Source organism: Manis javanica, chromosome 17 (assembly GCF_040802235.1).
Source record: "Manis javanica isolate MJ-LG chromosome 17, MJ_LKY, whole genome shotgun sequence".
NCBI classification, from domain to species: Eukaryota; Metazoa; Chordata; class Mammalia; order Pholidota; family Manidae; genus Manis; species Manis javanica.
The window spans coordinates 3,862,424-3,878,223 of NC_133172.1; the positions used below are offsets into that span (position 1 = coordinate 3,862,424).

The 15,800-nt window shown below is 48.5% G+C and overlaps 1 protein-coding gene across 1 annotated transcript in view; it reads right to left on the minus strand.

Moving 5' to 3' along the window:
• Positions 1-15,800, minus strand: part of LOC118969805 (uncharacterized) — a 78,120-nt gene that overhangs the window by 19,884 nt on the left and 42,436 nt on the right. The window contains 2 exon segments of the mRNA XM_073226353.1: positions 4,035-4,108; positions 4,260-4,467. Of these exon segments, the coding sequence (XP_073082454.1) occupies positions 4,035-4,108; positions 4,260-4,467 (282 nt within the window).

The window sequence follows — 15,800 nt, forward strand, 5'->3', positions numbered from 1 at the left end:
CTGTTTCCCTAACCTCAGGAGGGAAAACAGACCCAAATCTACAGACCACAAGTATTTTCACTATTATCACAACTAGTGTCTCCTTTAATTGCATCACATGCCCAGCGTTCGGAGAAAACGTTTCTAGTCTGGCAGCGGTAACTCAAATGCGCTGATCCTGCACAGGATGACAGGATCCAAACAATCATCCTGCTCTTTATCACAAGCACGAACATGTTGTAACCACAAAGTCAGGAATCCTGAAATTTAGTTTTTGATTCCTGTAAGGTAGCCAGATGAGCAGCTTCATCTCAGAGATAGTCTTCCCTGAGTCCCTTACAATTCAGGTTTCATTATCACCTTGATCAACGACCAAGCTTTCACTGTCAATGACATGAAATCACATTAGGAGCCACCTTTACGGGTGTGAGGTGAGGGACCGCACCTGCCTAAAAGCTCAGCTCATGCCTCTGGAATTATTCCTCCTTCCTGCGTGGCTTTTTTTTTTTCACTGCATATTTGTGTTCACTCCTAGAAACAACACTTTTTCCAACAGGATCACTGACCCAGACTCCTGACAGCCCTGCTCTCATCACAGGCCCCGCCTCTCCAGCAGAAATACAAAACAGCCCCTCCTCCCTGCCGTGGGGACGCCCAGCTCCTGGGAAGGGCAGGCGCCCAGGGCGAATGCAGAGACAGGCCTCGGGATCCTGTGACCTCACCGCCCCTTCCCCTACAGCAGCTAAGGCAGCGCGGGCTTGGGGGGGACACCTTCTGAGAGCCTTTTTCAGTTGCTAAGTACAAAGAAAACAAAACCAACACAAGCTTCTCCACGGGGCACCTTGGAGTGTTGGTGACGCTAACTCCAAAATCCTGCAGGCAGACAGTCCTTAAAAAGTTACATATTTTAAGAAAGTCAGGGCAAACCTGCCACAAAGTGAGCAGCACAGTGAGCGCTGGGCGGAGGGGCGGGAGGCAGCAGGCGGGTCTCACGGCCCCTCCCAGAACCTCCAGGAGGAGTCACGTGACCGAGCAAAGTGGGGGCTTCCCGACCTTCAGGCTTCTGAGCTGCTCCTACATTGAGTTATGAGCAAGGTCCCGGGAGGGGTATTTCCCCCACACACACACACCCTCGGACAAGGACACAAAGCGAGGAGGGACAGGAGAGAGTCACTGAGCAAGGGGACAGTGCGCTGTGCAGAGAGCGCGGGCAGCCGGGGTTGGGGTGTGGGGGGGGCCAGACCCAGCCCCGCTAATCTGTACGCTCAGTTTTATAGGAAGTGGGAGGGCCGGGTTAGCAGGTTCAGATCAGCTCACTGCTCGGGTCTGTGCAGGCTCTGACTCTAGTGCAGACAGGAAAACCCACGCTGGGGTGCGGGGTGGGGGTGGAATTCCAAAGGTCACATGATTGGGCCACGGTCATTCTCACCCCAGTACTGGTGCCTTCTGCTCAGCTCTCAGCCTTGGGGAATTCTCAGCTGTATCTTCCTTTTCCCTTTGGGCAAAGAGTGGGTATAAATCCACTAGAAAGGATACCAGCTTCCATGTCTCCCTTCCTTTCAGCCACTCATATCTTACTAACTGCCTACTCTAACCAGCAGACACCTAAACCTCCTAAGCAGAATTCTGAGAGAGATTCAAGTAGGAGAAAGAACATTCTACCAATATTTTACAATAGTACACTGGACTGATTTACACAACCCAGCTTCACTTAAATTTGACTCATCTGCACGATTCAACGCGAACAGATACAGATACTTTGCAGGAAAGTAAACATAAACAAACACTAACACCCCAGTCATGACCAGAAGTAGGAACAGAACAGCGACCGGAGGCAGAAGAACACAAAAGCATAAGGGTCAATTCTATTAGGCAGATTTTTGCTATAATTTTAACTGTCAAAGAAGCCAGTGCAATTTAATTCACAAGTACTGAATGATAACCACAGTTCTCCAAATACATTATTTTTTTCCCAGAATTTAGAGCAATAATCCCTGGTTACAATTCCTGCTGAGCAGGGTCCACGCATTCCCACTCCTCCTGAGAGAATTCTACGGCCACAGCCCTCAAGGTGAGCAGTCCCTGAAATAAACAATGGTAACTGGGTGTCCATCAACAGGAGTCATAATGTTTACTAAGGTGGTAAGACAGACAAGCAGAAGTGGCTCTGACTGAGTTCAATGACCAGCTTTATCCCATGAGACCTTCCCAGCCCAGGAAGATGCCCTGTGTTGTGTGCATCTGAGGGGAAGATGACCTATGACCCACAGATCATCTGCAAAAACTGTGTTTCCTCAAGATAAGTTAAGCATTACAGGCACTGACACAGACATACAGTTTTGAGTGCTGTGTTTACAGCCTAAAGATTTACTTCTGTACATGTCCTAGACAGACAGTTTATTTAAATTAGGATTATACTCACATTCCAAAGTGAATTCGAATTTCACTACAGGGAATTGGCGATCTTATTTCTGCTCATTCAGGAGCTCTGGGTTGGGATCTGAGTCTGCAATTCTATCAAGCTGTTAGCCCAGGGCCCAGGGTCCGTTTTTTAATAACAAAGAGGTGGAACTCCAGGGAAAGAATCCTGGGAAGACTTTGAGTTTTCTAATAACGTAAGGTTTTAATATAATCCCTGTAAGAATAGAAATAGGTTAGCATAAGCATAGCCATCTTAAAGGCCTAGAAGCCATTTTCTGAGTATGTGACTTAGAAAGAAAAAACTGGAACTGGGTAAGGCCTTGAAAAACAAGTTAATCATGAGCACCGGGTGGTGGGCAGCTGTGACCCTTAGTCAGCTAACCTTGGTCAGTAAATCTTACATACCAAGCTTATCGTGCAGAACCTCCCTAACCATTGAGGAGTAGTCTTACCCTGCCCTTGCTTAACCCCTGGATATATGTCTTGCAAGAATAATGTATAGTTATAGAAAATTGCTATGAGTTAAGTGCTTTGAAATTGCTATATAAACCCTTGGCTCTGAGTGCTCGGGGTCCTTGTTGAGACCCACTGCATCGGGCTGACTTGGACCCCAACTAGTTGGCTGAATAAAGACTTTGCTTGAATTTACATCTCTATGCCTGTGTATTTTGTTCTCTGGGGAAGCCTCGGAAGCCTGCACCCTAACAATCCCTAGAATAGGAACAATATTTGGCGAATATTTACCAGTTACTAGGCATCATTCTAACAGCTTTTCATAAATTAATGCAAGAAAAATCACAAAGATTATCTATAAGGAGAAGTATATCTCTTCTTTTAGGAAACAGTTTTGCCAAACAGGCAGTAAACGGCAGCAATGAGGTTTTAACCAGATTATTTGGCTCATCACCAGACTCACCCGCATCCTTCCCTGGTTACATCATATACAGCCATCTAACGTGACAGCGCTCCCCCTGGAGTGATGCCTCCAGCTAAACTCTTTTCACGCAGATCTGGGGTGGGAGGTCAGATTCTTCCTGAATCTTCAGTGCCCTGATGGTACTGCAACTGAAAATAATCTGCATGTCCCAGTGGCACATCTTGGGGTGGCCGACTGTAAGTCCGGGGAAAGGAAATCCCGGGGCAAAATACCTCTAAAAACCAAAATCAGTCAAAGGGAGGAATAAAGTTTAAAAACCGTTTATTGCTTACAAAACTGCAGTCTGACCCATCTCTCCAGCTCAAGAAGCCACAACACCGGCCCTCCCCGTCACCTCTCAGGTACAGATAAGCCCTCGGTTGCCCAGGTAATTACCCATTGATATGGAGATGCTTCTCCACCCCTGAGGAAAGATGCAAATGAACTAAAGCCTACTGGTTAACACCTCTGAACGCCTGTTGATATGCAGATGTACCAAAGCCAGGCGAGAAATTCTGGAAATGTTTCAATTTTACCCACACCGACCCTGTGTCCCCACACAGCTAAGCCTGAGTTGCATTTTTAAAGACGTTTCAGAGCAGGTGAGCACACACGGAAGACAGGACGGCAGAAGCAGAGAAGGAACCGGGCGCCAGTTCTAAACGCAGAGCAGCTCAGGGGGAAACGCGGGCCCAGCCCCGGCCGGACGCACCCTCACCTGGGCGGCCGCCATCTCCGCCTCGGCCTCGGGCTGCTCGGGCTCCTCCCCCACCGGGCGCTGTGCGGACACGGCTCACGGCCCCGGAGAAGATGCGCGGACAGCGGGCGGCAGGGTCTCCCCCTGCTCCCCGCCGACCGAGAGCACAACCCTGACACGGGGCCCAGGGCCCGGGTCACAGGACGGACGCGGGGGCGTGGGGCTCGGCAACCGTGGGACACGCACCTCCCGCCGCCGCGCCGCCCGGAAGCAGGAACGGGACCCGCCCTCCCCGCGAGAAGGGGCCAGAGCGCACGCGCAGCAGGGCCGGCGTCTCCCCGCGCACCCGCGGCCCCGGAAGCGACCTGGGGCTCCGCCCCCTGAGGTTTAGGGGAGGCGGGGCGCCGGGGAGGCTCAGGTCCGTTAGGGACGGGCGCTGTCCGGGGCCAGGGGTCTGTAGCGGTGACCCCAGGGGGGCTGACACGGCACGCGGGGCGTTAAACCCCAGGCAACCAAGGTGTTTCCGTCTCAGCGGGACTCTGACTCCTCTGCTTTCAACCCTTTGCATCCTGGATTCCACTGTTGATTCCTAAGCTCTTGAACCGCTGTTCCCTGTCCTGGGCACCCCTCCTACTCGGACCCTCCCTGTAGTCTCCCTCTCTCCTATAAGAGGGAGATTAGCAAAAGAAAAGGAAGCAGAAATTTATTAACAAAGATTCCTCTTGCAACGTGGGTGAGACCCAGGCAAACTGACCATCTCCTTGAAATAGACTGAGAGACCACCTCAAATCCCATCTGTACCTGAAAAACCAAACATGTTGGGGATGGGGCTGTTTTGGTGACTTTATCAGGACTAAGTCTGGAACGCGGTTGTTATGCAGATTTAAGTCCAAGCTGTGCCCATTGATAAGAGTTTCTGGAGGTTTAGACACACCCCTTCCTCAGGTATCAGAGGGAGACACCCTTAGAATTACAGATTTCCTTTCTAAATGGAATTGTCCCCTAACAGAAGGGAAGCTCCTGCTTGGTTTTCAGAGCTTATCTAAGGGTATATCTGCTTTTTCTTAAAAGTAATCCGGCAAAAAATAATTCTTATGCCAAAGGGACATATTTTAGGTGACAAATTTTCCTCATTTGCAGTAGGAAAATGTTGAATTTTATGATTAAGTGCTAAAAAAATTATATAAAATTTATGTACTTTTTACACTCCTATTACTAATATATGACACTTCTAATTCCACAATATTCTCACAAATTTGGTGTGGTCAGAGTTTCTAAAAAAATTTGGCCATTCTAGAACATACTGTTTCCTCTGTATAAAATATTAAGTATCTTGTTAGAGAAGGTAAATAGTCAGACAGAGAGGTGGGGAGGGGAGCTTCCACCAGTGGTTACATTGGGGGGGATGCCTACATTCTGCACATTCTGTCCAGGTAAGCTGTTCCCACAGGGTGTGGGGGGCAAGACTCTAGATAACAGACCCGCCAAAACCAGCCGGTTCCAACATGGACAAGTTGACCCAGATTTCATCCCAAAACGCATACACTCATCACCATAGTAAAACTCACACCCCTCTGCCATTAACATAATAAAAATCAGGACTCCCTGAAAGGAAAGGAGCGACACACAGCAGCAATTCACTGGAGAATTCCGCTTTATTAGGGAAAGGTGCTGGGTTATATAGGAAGGGGCATGAATTGATTGAGGTGTCACTTCTACGGGGCTGGTGGCTGTTAGCTAGGTGCTGGGATTGGGAGGGGGGCGAGAGGTGATTGGGCTTCAGGTGGCGCCGGCGGGAACCGAGGACCCCGAAAAGAAGCCGGAAGTTTGCCATCTTACTGGTGGGGGCCCTTCACTCCCCACACCAGGTCAGTTGGAGTGAAAACCACGTATAGTCAAAAACTTCCCCACCTGACATGCGGATGCAGCAAGCCCCAACTCAGAGAAAATCCCACCTACTCCCTTTATAACCTAGTCCTGCTTAATGAATATTCACATTCTTTATATAAAAAAAGACTCCCTATCGTGTCCTCAGCGTATCCCTCTCTGGGTCTGTGCCAACTCTCAGGTGTGTACTGTCACTTTTTCTTCAAAATCTTATTCTGCAAATAAGCTCTTAACGCTCAACTGCTTTTTGTGTCCATTCCAGAATTCTTTCCCCTGATGAGACTGAGGACCTCTCTCCAGTAACGTTCTCACCAGTCTTCCTAGTGACTGGGATGTATGTTTTGCAGAGGGAAACTTTTCCCTTCTTCCCAAGGGTCTTTGGCTGGTCTGATAATTCAGCTGATGTAAGAGAGGTTAACAGGTGAAAAAGAAGTTTCATTTCCTAAGTACAGGGACCCCAAAGACAGGAGGGTTAGAGACCATGAGCAATTGAGGTTTATATGTCCTCCTCAGCTAAGAGGAGGGTAGAAGTCTGGGCCTTCAAAGGGCAGGAGGACAATTCACAGGAAGATGGGAGGGGCCAGTTGTTGGTCACTATTTGCCATGCCATGCAGATTGATCTTTCTGATATAAAAAGTTATCTCTGCTATGAGGTTGCTTCCTGGTACAGGCCCCCCTCTCTAAATTATTTTAGGCAGTGTAAGGGAGGAAGAGTTTGTCTTCTACCCTTCAAGGTTTTTCTACCTGCTTGAAGAATCAAACTGACATGAGACAAATAAACAGGAGACAAAAAGCCAAGGTATAATTACATGCGTTCTGGGGCCCAATAATGAAATTGAGATCTGAAGAAATAAACTAGGCAGGCAGCTTTTATACGTTTTAGACAAAAGGACAGTAAGTCTGAGGGAAATTGACATGACAAAAGAAAATTTGTTTGGGAGCTTAAATTAGTAAGAATTCTAAATGGCTGGGGTATAATATTAGTAAACAAGTAATCAGATACATTTATGCAGGCTTCTCAGCTCTGAATTTCTGTCTCTGGCTATCAGGAGGCCTTCTACCTTCAGGTACAGGGAGGGTATCTTTCCCTCGGGAGATTTATTTCCTGGTTTCTTGAGGGACTGAAGAGGGAAAAGAATGTCTCTCTTGAGCCTGCTTTTTCTCTAGTAGCTTTCATTCAAAGTAATCAATACCCCAAAGTGGCACATTAGGGGGCTGTCCACCCTTGGCCCCTAAGGCAAGTGAGTGAAAATACCTTTTCTGAGTTAGCTGGGTCCTAACTGCCTTCAGCTCAAACAATCCACCTGCAAAGTAACATGTTTTGGGGGCATGAATCCTGCTCCCCATCAAATGAATAAAGAAAATGTAACTATACATATTCTAGCCTTAAAAAACAAGGAAATCCTTCCATTTGTGACAATGAGGATGAACAGGATATGTTCAGTAAATAAGCTGATGCTGTATGAAATCACATATGTTGAGCCTGAAAAAGTTGAACTCATAAAGGTGAAGAGTGTTGGGTGTTCTCTGCATGAAAGAAACACTTTTCATGATTAAAAGTAATTTTTGTGATTTGAAGGTAATTTTTGAAAAGTTGTATTACTATGTCTTTCAGGTATTTTTACAATTGCTTAAATTGTCACAATGAATGTGTTAGAAAATTTGCCATTTCATCCAGTTTCAAGAGTGCAGTGCAGTCATGCTGACTGTATTTCCCTTTTACTGCAATGCTCCTCTAGAAATTTTTCGTCTTACAGAAGGACACTGAGGACCCATTAGAACAGCTGTCCCATCCCTTCTTCTCCTGTCCCTGGAAAGCATCGCCCGTTTTTCTGAGGTTGACTATTGAAATGCCCCACATGTGGAATCACATCGTATCTGCCTCTTCCACAAACAAATAATTCCTACTTGTGCTCCTTTTTTTTTCAATTTATTGAATGACTGTCTTGCATGCTCTTCGTTTTTCATGGATCTTTTCCAGAAATTCCATGGTTAGTTAATTTCTGAACTAATTTATTATGTCAAGTTGAAAGTTACGCACTCAATAGCCAATTTCAGGACCAACTCTTTTATAATTTCCCAGATTCTGAACTATTCCACTACAAACATTAATAAGAGTTAAATTATGTGAAGTAATTGCATAATGCTTAGGTAGCATTTCATGTGCAGTTGTCATGACTTTATGGTCTATAATTGGGCAGAAGTTTACTCTGTCCCATTTACCTTCTCTTGTATGTGACTGTTTCATAGTTGTGCTTACAAGTCGGAGGATGAGTGAAAAACAACAGAACACTGTGCAAAAACATAACTATATATTTCTGATGAGATGAAGGGAGCTTGTATTCATGCACACAAAACAGAGCCTGGACACTGTGGAGTCGTGACGCATGAGCATAAGGGTCTGCCAGTCGGGAAGCGTGAACTGAGGGAGGCGCAGATGCTCACCACCCACCAACCGGGATTATTGACAAGAGCTGTGCAGGTGTAAAATGGCACAAAGGTGCCCACGAGGACAAGGACGGTTTGAGTGGCTGTGGACTCAGGGGAGCCTCTGGGGGGCAGACCATCACTATGAGTGTGGTGGACCCCCTGCTTGTGCCTGTACAGGATGGAACCATGGAGCTGCTGGCCCCGAGCATGAGCCCTGAGCACCCACGTCAGGGAATGACAGCATGCTGCCTGCAGTGAGGGTGTGATCTCACTATTACCCACCCCAGAGCAACATCCTAAGTCCTTTGTCCCTGTGCTGTTTGTGTTGCCCCATCTGCCTGAAACATACATAGAAAAGTGGTATTTTCCAGCATTGCCAAAGTCCAGCCCAAGGAAACAAAACACCCAATGTGCTTGGAGTTTCCATTTCAGCTCTGCCCACCTGGAGGCCCAGGGCTGATGGTGATGGCCTGGGATGCTTAATAGACAGGTGCTGCCGATGCTCGCACCCCTGCCTTCCTGTGAACAGAGAAAACTAACTTGCATCCAACATCACTGAGGAAACCTTTCTAATCAAAAGCTGCCATGGTCTGGGGGACTTGTTTGCAGAGGAGGGCTATCGAACTGGCTACAGTCGGCTGCTGGAGAATCAGATTCTATGGTCCTAAACCTGTGCCAGTGGAGTGAAGGAAGAGAGAAATTTCCGAGGATCCCAAGTACTGTCTGTGATGGGAAACTCAGTCCTATTGCCACATCCCTGGAGGCCATTCTGCCAGCGAGCAGTGCCTGACACTGGTCTTCAGAGCCCCAGGACCCTGCGTGGGGGCAAGATGCATAGGCCACATTTCTTGTGCAACTGAAAAGCAGTGTTTTCCACTTACCATTAATTCCCCTTTAGAAATATTTACGACTTTTTCTTTTATTGACATACTTTTAAGAGTTGAATGTGTAACTGTGTGGACTGAAATCCACTCAGCCATTGCATTAAGAAAGGTAGAGCTTCAGAAAAAACTGAAGGAACAAAACAGCAGCAGAATCACAGAACCCAAGAATGGACTAACAGTTACCAAAGGGAAAGGGACTGGAGAGGGTGGGTGGGAAGGAAGGTATCGGGGTAAAGGGGCATTACGATTAGCACACATAATGTGGGGCGGGGGCACGGGGAAGGCAGTATATAAGAGAGAGAGAAGACAAGTAGTGACTCCAAAGCATCTCACTACGCTGATGGACAGTGACTTTAATGGGGTATGTGGAGGGGACGTGGTGATGGGGGGAGTCTAGTAACCACAATGTTGCTCATGTAATTGTACATTAATGATACCAAAAAGAAAAAGAAAGGTAGAGCTTCTTCAGAGTCTTAGGGCTATGACCCAGGATGACAGTTGATCAGAGAGTTCTGATCCAACTCTGCATGAAGATGGTTTATATGAGTTAATAGCAGGGAATAGGTTCAGGGAAGAAGTTAACATTAACTGGTATAGAAAAGCAGTGTGTCAAGGACACATTAGGTTTGGGGACCTATACGGTACAGACTGTGCATGTTCTGGTGCTGTCTGTGTGCGGGAGGTGGCAAGGGTTTGGGTCAGTCTTGCCCCCTACGGAATCCCACCAAGGGCAGGAGCCCGACGCCAACGTGGCTCTGTTTCCTTAGTCACTCAGGACCTCTTCCTTCTTGGTCCCGGGCGTGGGGCTGCGGCGGTCCTGCTGACCCAGGGGAGAAGGGCTGCAGCGCATCTTCCCAGCACAGGAAGGGCTGTCCTGGCTGCCCAGGGCCCCTGCAGCTCACAAAGCTCTCCTTTCCTGTGGGGCCACTGTGGGGAGCATAAGATTTCATCTTATTTCACAGCGCCCCCCTATGGCCACTCGGCAGCCCTCAGCTGCCCATCACGGCCGTGATACGTTGGCGGCTCCTGGCAGCATGTGGCCGAGTTGGTTTTCCTCCTTGGACCCGTGTCCTTCCCCGACTGACTTGTCGGAATTTGCCTTCTGAATCATTCCTGGCCTTCTAGGTAACGTGATCCAGCCTCTCTGCTGCCCTTGCCTCCTCCCGCACCCCGCAGAGCTCCAGACTGCTACAAGAACAGTGTGCTTGCCATTACAGAGGAGGCCGCAGGTTCAACAGCATCCATGCGCGCCGGAGAATTATAGAGGCAAGAACACCATCCGATAGAGACTGAACAAACATCATATTCTTTTATCTATTTAACTATTCTTTTTCCCCTTCATCTGCAGCCACCTATACTCTGTGAAAAGTTTTCCCAGCTTGTTGTAAGGCTTCCTTTAGTTCTTGAGAGGCTATGGCCAGTTTCTCCTCCAGCCAGTCATCTTCCATTATTTTGACCTTGGCTGAGGGTCTTAATTCAAGCTCCCCAAAAGCACAGTCATCCATATCAGGAATTTCACAAGTTCTACTGACCTCAGGCAAGTATATTTTCCTGTAACTTCTGTACTGCACCGTGTATCGGTTGTTACGTAAGTTCAGCTTGTCCACAGTAGTGTTCGGGTAGACAGACAGTTTGATTTTCCAATTCCTTCCCAAGAAAACCATCCCCTTCCCATATGCCATACATTGTTTTTGCCTTGGGCCAAGTTGTAATTATCTCTAGAACCCAATATTTTTGGGGGCATAACCAAATTCCCTTGCGCTGTTCACAATTTAGGTCTGAGATGGGCTCCCATCTAAGTGAGGTGTCATTTTTTTGTAAAGAGGGTCCATCATGTCCCCTTGGAAGTATGTGGTTGTTTGCATGCATGGCGCCTCTTCCCACTAGCCATACTACTTGATGGGCCTTTTGTTGATTTAACTTAGGAACCAGTGGTGTTAGAGAGCAATGGTGTAACTCAATGATTCCTTCTATTACCTCCCATAAACAGGGAAGAGCAGAAGTTTTCAATGAATATGTTTCCTGGGCTTCAGGAGCTAAAACAGTTGTCCATTGTTTCATAGCCACTTCAGATTCCATCTCAAGTAGCATGGCTGTAAGACTTTCTGGGTACAGATACAGGCCCTATCCCATAATTAGGATCATGTGTTCTCTGCCATGAGATGGCTCTGGGGGCAGAGAGGCCCAGAGGCAGAGAGCGGCTTGCTGCGTGCAGACTCGCTCTGAGCGGCGACAGTTGGCGACGTTGGCAGGATTCATCGGTGACCAAGGAGCAGAACAGGCTGCCCTCGTGGAAGGAGTGTCTCAGCGGCTGCTCCTACAGATGGGAGACATTTGAGTGACCCCCAGTGGACATGTGGGCCCACATGGCTTACCTCCTGGAGGACTGGGCCCCGCCCCGAGACTGGGAAGGGGTGGAGAACACCCTCCACCCCTAACTTGGCCTGGCAATCCCATGACTGACCAGCTGCTCTGTCCCTGGGAAACATCCCATAATATGCAAACATGCTCTTATTCTACACACACACACACAATGGGTGCTATTAAGGCCAGGCATGTATTCTGGTCAGATGTTCCATATTTCCCAGAATCAACCCCTCCAGGGTTCTTGCCTCACAGTCTATGTGCCCACAATCTTCCTATGTGCCACAATCTAGCCTGGTTGGCTAAAGCATGCCAACCAGATTCCACCACAGCAACATTCCAAGAAAACCATGTCAATCCTCAAGCTTTGAGGACCCAGCTGAGTTCAAAGTCCTATTCAGACTGAGTCCATATCTCACACACTCCACAGGAGGCCAGTAGCTGGAACGGCAGGGATCTCCAGGCCCACGCAGCAAGCAGCAGCTCTGGCTGGGGGCAGGCTCAATCCACAAGGACTGCAGACGAGATTAACTGTAAGGGCGATAAGAGACATGGCTTAATGACACCAACACAGGCAAGTCTTGTCCGTCAGGCAGGGTGCACACAAGAGAGCATTCCTGTGATAGGAAAGTGGCAGGAATGGATTCGCATCCAGGTTTCGTAAAGTGGACCTTCAGCCCTCTCTCTGTGGCAGTTACTGATGGGTCAGTACGCAGCGCTATGAGAGGCACATGGCCACAATGATAAGACAAAATTCCACAGTAAGATTCCCTTACCTTTCAGATGTTTGGGGTACACTGCCATTATTTTGGGGGTTCATTCTGCTTTCAATCCAGAAACACAAAGGCTAGCTTCCTGGCCATGTCCGTGTGATGTGAGAAGGGCCAGCTATCACCGGTCTCTTTGTCAAAAAGCCGAAGGCCACATTCACTCAATGGAGTCTCCAGGATTTAGTGCAGTTGGTGCTGATATCAGGATGTTATTCTGGTGGCCAAACCCTGGCTTCAACAACTGCACCTTCATTTGTACATGCAGTTATACAGGGGGGTAGCAATGTGTGCTGGCATGTCCACTGGGCTCAATGCTGGCTTCTGGGACTTCTCGTTCGAACACAGCAACACTGTCCACAAGTGGACTGAACAGCCCATAAACTATTGCTGTCTGACATCAAGCCAGATTTTAATGACCAGTGTACCTCTATTTCATGCCTGTCCCAGCATGGTTATATGACACATGAAGCTTCCACCTTGCACCTGATTATTGCAGCCATCCTTTTAATCCACGTCCAGTAAAGTTGGTGCCTTCAGCACACTCAGTCACCTGAAGCTGGACACAGGTTTCAAGGAGACGCACTAGGCCCCTTTTGTTTGTTTGCTGATCTTTACAACATGTAGGCAGAGCAAGCAACAGTCCAGCAGCTGCGACCACACAATCCATGGAATGCTGATACCCTTCTGAGAGAGACACAGGCGCCTTACAGTCTACCTGCCACCTGACAAGGGTTATCAGCCCCTGAACTATTTTCCCATGTTGCTGTGGAACTCCGTATAAATCCCTCTTAGAGCACACAAGGCACTCCTTCCGGGCTCTGCTGACTTATTCAAAGGTCAAAGGCAGGCCCCAAGGGTGGGCTACAGCCCACATTGCCTTTTGCCACACATGCAAGAAATGATGATATAACCATTGGACCACATCAGAGGCAGGGTTTCCTTCTAGGCAACCCACCTAGGCCAGTGTGTCTGCTTTATCATTCCCTGGGAAGGCCAAAGGCAAATGGACTGTCACATGATGTATGGTAACTGTTTTAGTCCGATGAAAGGCCCATAAGTCTTGTCAAAACTCCTGCCCCTAAAGGGGCTGGTGACTAACAATCCGGCTGCCATGGTACCATGCCGGTAGCCACGGGGTCAAGCCCTGATAGCCGGCCCAGCTGTCAGTGCAGACAGCTACGGGGGAGGGCTTCTGGGGGATCACTGAGCCACACTGCCTACAACTCTGCTCTTCCCCACCCTCCATCCACATTGTCTCCATCTTAGGATGGGAAATCACAGGCCCCCACTTTGTGGGCTGCCCGTGGCTGGACTCATGTGCATACCATGCATCTTCGGGTACAGGGACTCTTCCCTCCGGATAAGGGCTCTCTGCTACTAATGGCTGTAAAGTAAATTCTTCCTGGTTTTCACTGGTAAATGTCACTGGCCCCAATCAGCATTGGAGTTCTCCACTCAAGGATCCAGAAGAGAGGGCACTATGCTGCTGTAGGTATGTGCACATTTGGACTGTTTACACATCCGTGCCACACCACACTGAGGCCTTTGGGTCCAGTCTCATACCCATCCCACAATGGGGTAGGTGGTTATTATTATCTTTGTCAGGGCTGCCCCGGAGATGAGCTTCATAGCCAGCAAGGTACAGTACACAGAAGCCAATCACTTCTCTATCAAGATACTGGATCTCTGCTCCTTTCCAGAGTTGTAACCAGTATCCAACAGGTTGTTGGGATGGTTTAAGACACTGTCAGAGGCTCTGCCTAAAACCAAATTCACTTACATAACATCCAGCTCACAGGGCCTTGATGGGTCCATTACCCTCAAGGACAGCATGGCCTTGACTACCTGCTTAGCAAGGGCAAAGGCAGATGCATGTCTCAACCCGTCCACCTGATGCCATTTTATACCAGTGCAAGTACCTCAGAATTTGTGCCAAGTGTGGTATAAACACACCAGTAGCCCAAAAGACTCAAAGACCTCTGGTAATGCTGCCACAGTGGTAGAGGTGGGGAGAGCCTGGACCTCGTCTATGACTGCTTCTGGGACACCTCTAGTCTTACCCGACCAGACAACCCCAAGAACTTTACAGAGAAACCAGGTCCCTGAACCTGGGTGCTGTCCACAGCCCATCCTTTCTCCTGTAGGAGCTGCAGCAGCCTAGGAGCTGCCCCTGCTAAGTATGCAAGAGAATCAGATGTGAGCATCTCATCAGTGTAGTGACACAGCCACACTGCTTGCAGTTTCTTCCACATGGCCAAGGCCTGGGCTGCAAGTCCACAACAGATGGTGGGACTGTGGAGGTATCCCCACGGAAGGACAGTGAATGTCCACTGCCAGCCTTCCAATGTGAAGGCAAACTGTTCCTGACTTTCCTGTGCCATGTCAATGAAAAGGAAGGCATTACCAAGGTCCGCAGCATACTGATACATCCGTTGTTCATGACTGAGGGTGTCCATAAGGTCTACTATAGAGGGAACAGCAGCGTGCAAAGGGGGTGTGGCTTTAGTCAATTCCCTGTAACCCATATTCATATGCCAGGAGCTGTCCTGCTTTTTCATTGGCCATGCCAGGGAGTTAAAAGAACTATGAGTGGGCTTTATAATGCCCACCTTCTCCAGCTCTTGAAGACTTTCTTCAATTTATTTATGCCCCAGGCAATTTAGATTCCTTAGTATTTGTCACCCACTGAGGCACAGGCAAAACTATAGGCAGGTGTTTAGAATGTCCCCTCAGAACTGCCTTTATCACACATATTCTAAGTCTGAACTCACCTGCAGTGGTCTGTAACTACAGGCTTTGCAGGATAGCCACCCCAAAATATATTCAGATATGGGAGATATATATAGGACACTCCGCTGGGGGCAGATGCCTATTCCCAATGGGATTTGGGCTCTCTTCACTCTAATTGCCTTTTCCCTGTAGCCATCTGTCACAGCAGGGGCCCCAGGAAACCGCTCAGGGTTGCCAAAGGCAGAGAACATCCAGCTCCTGTGTCCACAGGTACCGGGACACGTTGCATATTCACTGGGAACTGATGAATTGTTAACTCAATATGTGGCCTCTGGTGCCCAACACATCCCGCCCCAAACTGCAATGCCCAAACATCTCCCTGTGTGGGTGCACGTGGGGTTGGAGCGCTCCCCCCCAGGAAGCCCTGCAGTCCCACAGGCCAGACGCGGCTCTGCCTCCGCCTCCCATGTCTTGGGTCTCAGTAGTGGGAAATGCTGCTCTGGCTTTGTTGCCAAAGATCTAGCAAGAATTTACTGGATGCCCTTCTAATCCCTCATTTATTGTCCCCTTTATCAAATTCAAGCCACATCTGGATCCTTGAAATTTCACAGCACCTGTTAAACCTTTCTCTGCATAGCAGACCACAGTTCCTTCCATGCTCTCATTGTCTCAGCCTCTCCCGGATCTGCTGCAGTGCCAGTGACCTCATTTATGCGCTGCCC